The sequence below is a fragment of the Aphis gossypii genome, chromosome 1 (genome assembly GCF_020184175.1).
Source record: "Aphis gossypii isolate Hap1 chromosome 1, ASM2018417v2, whole genome shotgun sequence".
NCBI lineage: Eukaryota > Metazoa > Arthropoda > Insecta > Hemiptera > Aphididae > Aphis > Aphis gossypii.
Window position 1 is genome coordinate 27,122,859 of NC_065530.1, and position 9,424 is coordinate 27,132,282.

General features: G+C 27.9%; 1 protein-coding gene across 1 annotated transcript; it reads right to left on the bottom strand.

Moving 5' to 3' along the window:
- Positions 1-1,257: 1,257 nt before the first annotated feature.
- Positions 1,258-9,337, bottom strand: LOC114133096 (ATP-dependent RNA helicase me31b). The gene is made up of 11 exons (XM_027998723.2): positions 9,142-9,337; positions 6,979-7,355; positions 6,844-6,922; positions 6,542-6,776; positions 6,321-6,464; positions 4,500-4,594; positions 4,314-4,436; positions 3,967-4,095; positions 3,709-3,889; positions 3,428-3,639; positions 1,258-2,748 (listed from the first exon to the last, which is right to left on the bottom strand). The coding sequence occupies exons 2-11, from the start codon at positions 7,044-7,046 to the stop codon at positions 2,674-2,676; spliced, it is 1,341 nt and encodes a 446-aa protein (XP_027854524.1). The 5' UTR covers positions 7,047-7,355; positions 9,142-9,337; the 3' UTR covers positions 1,258-2,673.
- Positions 9,338-9,424: the final 87 nt, after the last annotated feature.

A 9,424-nucleotide genomic window follows, 5' to 3' on the forward strand; every position in this document is an offset into this window, starting at 1 on the left:
AACACATACAATTTGTTCAATATTCTTTTTTTTAGTTTTATTTCAATATATTTTATTATACAAATAAAAGTAGAAATATACTGAAAATTGCGGGCTGCGGCGGCGCGGCGCCCTCGAAATATGTTAAACTGCACACTCTCCACACCCAGTTTTTATGGCATTGGTGTATGACTTATACTTTTTGAATTATAATATATTTAATTTCGTTTGAAAAGAAAATCGTTATCGTTACGCGACTTCGTAAACATTTAAAATTCAAGCGCACTTAACATTTTTCCTACTATGAGTTTTCTCTATAGCTATTTTTAAAGAAAATGTATGAAAAACTGAGTATTGAATTTTTTAACCTTAGATATAAACACAAAAATTGTTGTGATTTTTCAACTACAAAATTACTTTGTTTTTCTATCAGAGTTCAATTTTGTAATTGTCCATTCGTCGTGATTTAGCGTCAAATCTGGACAAGACAAACAATATATCTTTTTATCTGCCATTTTAGACATGTTAAATTTACTTTACATTGCAGATATCTACGGTTGAACGTTCAAAATAGTACTGACGAAATTGTTTGTCTAACAGAGATGAATAAATATAATATATTATTTTAACACCGAAAAATCATCTCCTTGACGACAACATATCTATTGTTTTTATGGCTAGAATATATTTATATGTAAATAGCTAAACCCGTGCACTTCGTTGCCCGTTAAAAATGCCAATCTACAATATGATTCAAACTTTGTTTAAGTTTTTATCTTGACTTTAATACAAAAATATTAAATGCCGCCCTAGGCGTTGGCCTATGTCGCCTGTCCCTTTAGCCGGGCCTGGAAGCAGTAGTTACTATTAACTCCTTTTAGTGTTTAACATGATTAAAAAAAAAACATTATCTTAAATATTTTCTTTTAATTCATGGCCACTCATGTGCAGCAAAACTTTACCTTAGACAAACTTAACAGACTTAAAATTGTTACAGGATTAATAGCATATAATATGTTACTACCTTCTATTATAAGATATTACTAATAAGTGATTTACATATTTTGTGAAACATTTATGTTACCAAATTTTATTTTACTGTTGTAAGTTTTTATCCTTATGAATATTGGAAACAACATAAGTACGTCATGTGTTAATACTAAAATTTTGATTACTTCTGTAACAATTTTAAACAACTGATAGTTGCTCACAAAAATAATAATATAAATGATTATATTATTTAAGGTTAAATAATTTCAGGATAAGAAAAAACTCAAATGGTGGTTGAAAGTTGGATTTATTTCATTGTTTTTACCAATTCATATTTTTTTTATCCATTTACAAATTTTACACTAAATTTGTATATCACAATACATCTTTTTGACATGAAAATAGTTGGATACACAGTTAATTTTAATAATACATAATAGAGAAAATAATATGTTATACACTAATTAAATGGGTAACGGGATTTATAGTCGATATAAAAATTGTATACACAACTTAAAATAGTTATTGAATGTCTAATAGAATTTAGTCCTACTATAAAATATAAGTTAAGACTGTAACAGAAGAATCTTAATAAAATATTGATTTTAAAGTAAGTAAAATAAAATTTATTTTGTAACTTACAACCATTTTTTAATTTTTTTTTTTTTTTTTTTTTTTGATGTAGCAGTAATTTAACTCCTAATTAATGCAGCAAAGCCAACATCATATTTTATTTTTCGAAAAAGAAAAGTAAGTACCAAATTTTGTGTAACTTTATTTTGAGATTAATAATTTTTTTAAGTTTAGAAATTCTTAATTTTGTTTCTTTAAGTTTTTTAGCAAAAATGGTACTTATTTATTTCATTAAGAAAAAAATAAAATTTAACAATTTTTCCCCCCCAATACATAATTTGACTTCAGCCCTGAAATCCCAAGTCAAATTATGAACATGAAATAAATTTTTGAAAGATTTATTAATTAGGTCAAATACATAATAATAAATAAAATTTTACCGTCCAAATTTAAATCAGAAAAAAGTTTAATTAGTAAGAAAACAATCGGGCTGAAGTGAAAGTTTTCATAAGCCAATATTAGAAAGAAATTTTGTAGGACGGGTTCCAGCTTTAAGTTTTTTTATTGTACTGTAACTGAGACAGCCGTATTCTCAGCACGAAATTTGGATCAACTGGTAATAGTCACACTTGCATTAGAGATCTTTTCGCTAATTCAATAGCAACAAATTTTAATTTTTTTAAATATAATAAATAATATACTCTTATATACAATATATCGGACAACAGCGAGGGAATTTGTTTATATCATTAATATATATATACATTTGATGCCAATGTGGCAAAAATGCAGTACTGTTCACGGAAGGCTTGATCCAAGAAGTTAAAGTAACCATATCGAGACACAGTACTACCATGCAAGGCAACATTAATTTCTTGTGAAATGAAAATAAAATAATACTAATAATAATAATAAAAAAAAACAAGAGAAGAGATTTTAGTTATGAATTTACGAAATTAAAATAAAAAATTTAAAGTTCACTGCAAATAGTTTTGAAATCAAATTTTTCTTTGGATTGATTGAAAAATAAAATGTATATATCTTGGGTTCTTTGAGTCTTAAAGTTAAGTATGTAGGTATTGAGTTTGTTATAGATACAATTATTTACAATAGTTGGAGAAGGAGAATTTTTCATTTACTAAGGTCCATTTCTTCATTAATATCAACATCTTCTGGTCGTGCAACATATAACCTTGGATCAATTACCTACAAGAAAAAAAGAATAGAACATATAATTATATAATAAATTAAACTTATTATTCATTTTAAATAAACTTTTAAAGTAATAATATATAGATAACATTAATTAACATTAATTAAATGTTGCAGATAGCATTAACAAAACAAATATATATCACAACCACTTGATGAAAATATTCATTTACAAAAACTTATCTAGATCATGAAATTTTCTCAAAATGAATTCTAAAATTTGATACTGAGCATTTTTTTTTTTTTTATTAAATGGCCACCAACTTGGTGAAACAAAATATAATAAACCATAATATAATCCTGTACTAAATAAAGAAATTTAGAAAAATGTGGAATACGTTGTTTTTCATTAATTCAAACAATTAGTTAAATTGTAAAAAAAAAAAATAAAATAAAATATCATTGTTCCCCAAATAAAATCGCAATTAATAAATAATTTGTGTTTAAGGATTAAAGATACAACCGTACAGATACATACAGCAATTTAATTATAAAAGCCAGTTCATAAAGCAGATTAGACATAAGATTAAATAAATTAAATAAGGTTATCAAAAAGAGCAAAAAATGAAACGAAAATTAACTATTGTTTATTTACTTCTACATATCAATAAAAAAATTATTACCTTATATATATTAGTATATTTTTATAAGTATAAATTAGTAAATAACTTACCTTAGGTATAGGTTTAATTTCTGTGCCTAATTCTTGTTCAATACGGTGTAAAGCAAACCGATCATCATAAGTGATAAGATTGATGGCTATACCAAGATGTCCAAATCGGCCTGACCTACCAATACGATGCAAATACGTCTCTGCCATTTTGGGAAAATCAAAGTTTATCACAACATTTACAGCTTGTACATCAATACCTCTCGTAAATAAGTCTATAAGAAAATTAATAATATTAGTGTCAAAAAAATATTAATATGAAATGGTAGAATTTAGTATATTACCAGAACAAACAAGATTGCGGCAAGATCCTTTTCTAAAATCATGGAATACACGATTACGATGTGCTTGGGCCATTTTAGCATGAATGTAATAACAACAATAGCCGAGATCAGTTATTTTTTTAGCAAGTAACTCCACACGTTGGGTTGAATTACAAAATATTATACTTTGATTTATTTGAAGCTAAAATATAGAATATAAAATGAAAAGCATTTAATTAAAAAAAAAGAAATGATTTTTATCATCCAAATATTGCATACCTTTGAGAACAAAGTGTTCAAACAGTGAACCTTTTGTTTTTCTTGAACAAATGCATAATACTGAGTAACTCCTTTCAAGGTTAACTCTTCCATTAAATTTATTTCATATGGACTACGTAAATGTTTATCCTATATCATAACAATGAAAGTTTTTAAATTTATTTATATATTATAGTTAAGTATATTTTTATTTTTATTCCAAATAAGTCTGGCGAAACACACATAGCCAACAGAACGGTGAATAGCTGTGATTAGGCTGCTATGATCAAATCAATATGTGTCATGATTTTTTTTTTTTACTTATTTGGAATAAAGAATATTTTCATTGATTTCAATGTAGTACGCACCATAAATTGTTTGACAGTCAGAGGGAATGTGGCAGAATACAGAAGGATTTGCCTCTCTGACGGTAACCTTGAAATTATATGATCTAACATACCTTTAAAATCTTGTGATAATAGTTTATCTGCCTAAAAACAAAAAAAATTTAATAATATTATGAAACTGAATTAAGAAAAAATAAATATATTTACCTCATCTAAAACTAAAATCCGACAATGATCAACTTTAGCTATGCTTTTGTCTAGGAGATCTAATATTCTTCCAGGAGTGGCAATTATAACATGCACTAGAAATAAAATATTAACATAACATATTAATCAAGTACAATATATAACAATAACATTTAAAAAATATTATAAAATTCTAATATATAGTGATTGAAATTAGATACTGTTATTCACTATAACACAAACCAGCAGTACATATTATGAACTTCAGAACTTCAGACTTAATGCGATACATAAGCATACAAAAAAGGAGTAGTCAGAGCTACAACTTAATTTACATAAGTGATTAACACATAATATTCATTTTTTAATTAATAATAATAATAAAAAAAATTAATTTGAAATGTAAAGCATTTAAATCTTACTATAATAAAGAACAATATAAAAATGTTTGTTATTCTGTTATTTTTTGAGACTTTAGTTATATGGATATAAATACTGCATCATACTGTATTGAAACTATACTACAGCCTACAAGAGAGCACTGCTCCTTGGCGCATACAAATAGGCGGGTAGTGACATAGCAACAAAGGTGTCAGTGGCCAGTGTTTTGGAGAGTTTTAATGGTGGGAATGCACGAGAATGGATGAATTTTGGTTGCCAGTTGGATCGGAGTATGCCAAATACTTTAATCTAACTTCAAGTTTATGTTTTGTATTCGTTATTATGAAAGGCCAGTTGTCATAATAACATAAAATAATGTAATTACATTACATTATATAATTTCCTTTGCTCAAATTATTCGAAAAATATGCAATTTTAATATCAATAATTAGGCACTATTAGAATTAGTTAAAAACCATACATATCATCTGTGAAAGAACTTACAGTAATAAATTGCTCTCAAAAATTATTTATCACCCATAAAATTTAAGTGAAGGGGAATCCAAGTGTATCATCATAGAGCATAGTAATTTATAGTAAAATGTCTAAGCATTTTAAATTATTTTTTTGGTAAACAATTAATACATATACTAGAATCCTTTTAATTCAATACATTTATCATAAATATATGATATAACAAAACAATTATACATTTAAAATCTGAAATCATAGCTCTCAAACACTTATCTCACACATATTGTTTTAGGTGAAGGGGAATCCAAAATATATCATCATAGAGCATAGTCATTAACAATAAAATGTCTCAGCATTTAAAAGTATTTTTTGGTAAACAATTAATACATAAACTAGAATCCTTTTATTTCAATAAATTTATCACAAGTATATATTAAACAAAACAATTAAATATTTCAAATCTGAAATCATAGCTCTCAAACATTATGTCTCACACATGTTGTTTAAGGTGAAGGGGAATCCAAAATATTTCATCATAGAGCAGAATAAATTCCAACAGGCGACAATAATTATTTAAATATATAAAAAAAAACTATGAATCAAGATTAAAATATTTATCATCAAATAGCAAGAATTATTATTTTCTTTAAATTTTTTATGAACAAAATATTTATTATTAAAATACTAGTAAGTATAGATTTAGAATTAAGCTCTCAAATATTAAATCTCACTCATATATTTTAAGTGAAGGGGAATCCAAATACTTTCATCATTGAGCAAAATTAAATTTATATATTTACCTAAAAATTAATTTACAATATTATAGACTGCAATATTTATATTGCTATTTATAAATATTATTAGTCAAAAATAATAATTAAAAGGGTAATGGTTTAAAAATAGGTATAGATATACAGTGATTTTTAATGCAACCTCATTCAAATAATTTTTAAAGGAAACATTTTAAGTATTATTGGGAAATCTTACCTCTTTGGTAAATACGAAGAATATCATCCTTAAGATTAGTGCCACCAGTAGTCACCATGACCCTAATGTCCAAGTGTTTTGCAAGTTCAATACATATTTGACTAGTTTGTAATGCTAATTCTCTAGTTGGCACAATCACAAGTGCTAGAAAATAAGACATTCATACAATTTTATAATAATTAAAATAATAAAAAGAACAAGCAAAGATTTAAGGTTCATACCTTGTATAACATCTAGTTTTGGGTCTACTTGTTCAAGTACAGGTATGGAATAAGCTCCAGTTTTTCCTGTGCCGTTTTTTGCTCTTGCCAATATATCTTTGCCAGAAAGTGCTATTGGAATACTTGCTTCTTGAATAGGGCTTGGTTTTTCCCATCCTTTTTCAAATATACCCATTAATAATTCACGTTTTAAACAGAATTCTTCAAAATCATTTCCTTTGGTTGAAGTGACATCCTATAAATCATATTTTAAATGTGTTAATATTTTTGACCAAAAAGTATTCATTGAATATTTTGCATACACTTGTTTTAATGCGGTGATCTTGAGGAGGAAGTTTAAGCTTGGCTTTCCAGCCGGCATCATCTATCCCTTCAAAGCTTCTGTAATATAAAAATATTAAGTTGTATACATGGAAATTATAAGTATTATTACTTACATTCTGTTTAACTGTTTACTGGGCATATTGAGGTTAATCCCAGAGTTATTGTGATTTGTAGCAAGCATCTAAACTTCTTTAAGGTTCTAAGGAACCAACGTGTGTACACAAAAAAAAATTGTTTAAATTTATGATAAAACAATCACTTTTAACACTAAAACGTGTCTACTTAGACTTTATTATGTACAACAAATAAAAAAATAACTAACATTTAATAAAAATACCATAAGTATTCACTTTTGTCTTTATAAAAATGTAAGTTAAATTATAGAAAACTTATTTCACTTATGAAAATAATGTCTTTTTTTCTTGGGTTGATATCACTCTATCAACAAAGAGCTACAAAAAGCTGATTCGAATGAAGAAACTTAATAAACCTGAAAAAAAAAATTATATTCAGCAATAATACACAATGAACGTTGTTCTGTATAAATAGAAAAATAAAATAAGTAATCAAATCCCTAATTTTAACTTCTAAATTGTCAATTAAATATTTATCAAGACATTATAATACCCATTATCTGTATATCAATGGGTTTTACCACCAATATCTGTTGATATTGAAAGTTAGATAGCCTTAAATTGTATTATTATATTCAGTAATGACATTGTTGGATAATATTATTATTATAGGTATGGTATAATAATTCTACTTTCAAAAATAGTAATACAAATTGTTGATTTATTGTAAGTATATTCAAATGTAACATCTGCATACAGGATAAAATTATTACCCATGTTAGAGGTACACTTGATCATTTGATTTGTTAAATTAAGTAAATAATATATATTATGATATAATTTAAAAATAAAAATATAGGCACCTAGTGAACTTGAATATTATTCAACATACCTAAATATATCTTAATAATTTTATACCTAGTTTAGAAAATTCTGTAAGAATTAGTCATAAAGAAAATTCAATGTTAAAATCAAAAAAGAAAATAAACATAGTTTAATATCATTTAATTTTATATTTTTATTTAAAATAGGACCCTAATCATAAAATTATTTCCAGCTGGGAATATACAAATACTTTTCTGTGCTATGAAAAAATGTAAGTATATTACTATGAGAGTTAAGTAGATATAATAGAATATTTATAAATGTACACTTAATTAATAATATGAATCAAGTGCGCAACTAAATTTCAAAATAAAAAATTAATCAAATACTGGTTTACAAAACAAATATATTTAGAATTAAAATTAATATGCAAGTAGGTACTTAGTATCTCCATAACTGTTTTGTTTTCAATTTTTGAATAATTTTACTAACTTACTCATGTAATTAGGTAATATGTGAAAAAAGAAGTTACAATGAAATGATTTTCAGAAATACATAATTAACAAAACATTTGAAAAAAAATTAAAAAATAATACCGTATCACAAAACTTGTAAATTCATCTTATGAATTGACTACTACTAAAAATAGAATAGGGAAAAAGTTAGGACTTAGAACTGAATTACACAGCGTACATACGCGATTAGTCTGTCGATAACAACCGTAATTACCATTTACCTAAATACACACTCAGGATAATAAACAGCCAAAGTACTTGACTTATTATTACATAAACACGATATCGACGTATGGGATGTTATTCAGGTGATTTATCGGTACAGCCGTGATTATTTGAAATTATTCATCAGCTGACTGTGACTGCGAATGTAATTATTAAATAGTATGAGTTTTCGGCAATCAGGCATTTAGGGAGGTGATGGAAAAACCCGTCGTACGGTTAGATAAGGAGACTCGACGCGACAAACCCAAAAACAAAAATACGCAAGATCCTCCCCACCAACTAGGGGGCAGCTATTAAAAGTAGAACCGTTGTCTAGAAAGAAACACGAAGTTCTGGGTCAATACCAGGAAGTGGCACGCCATGTTTGGCACGAATTCGGAACACAAAAACGAACGTGTGGCAACGGTTAGGCGCGTCACGGGTTCGTCTGGCTGGCGGCCTAACGTCTACGAGTATTCCTCTGCAGTCACTACCGGGAACCCATGAGTTTATCAGAGTACGACGACCACAACAATAACAAAAACATCATGCCACCGCCGCGACAAAATGGCGGCGGTCAGGTGTTCGGCGGACAACGAGGTTTCTCGCCGGCGCCACTCGCACCGTCGGTACGTACGAACACGAAAACACAACTTACCAAATCCAACGGCGGAATGTCCACGGGTGGTTCGCTTTTCGTGTTCAGATCGTCTGCCGGGCGGACGTCGTCTTTCGCAGTTCGGTTCGTTTTTCCAGAAAACGGGCAAAATATAACATCTATAGTCGCACAATCAACGTATAAATGACGTCGCGCGAAACGGCGAAACGGTCGCACCACTCACAACAACAAAACGTACGTTCCTCCACTCGTTCCCCGCCGTCCCTTCCACGCGCCGCGCGATCGTTGCCGCATCCCCCCACCACGTGCCCGCACGGTTAAC

What these genes read in the sequence shown, in the direction of transcription:
- LOC114133096 (XM_027998723.2), bottom strand. Translation starts at nt 7,046, where the DNA reads ATGCTTGCTACAAATCACAATAACTCTGGGATTAACCTCAATATGCCC. An exon ending in AGTAAACAGTTAAACAGAAT is followed by an intron (nt 6,923 to 6,978) that starts GTAAGTAATAAT and finishes TTTATATTACAG; the next exon opens with AAGCTTTGAAGGGATAGATG. An exon ending in ATCACCGCATTAAAACAAGT is followed by an intron (nt 6,777 to 6,843) that starts GTATGCAAAATA and finishes TATGATTTATAG; the next exon opens with GATGTCACTTCAACCAAAGG.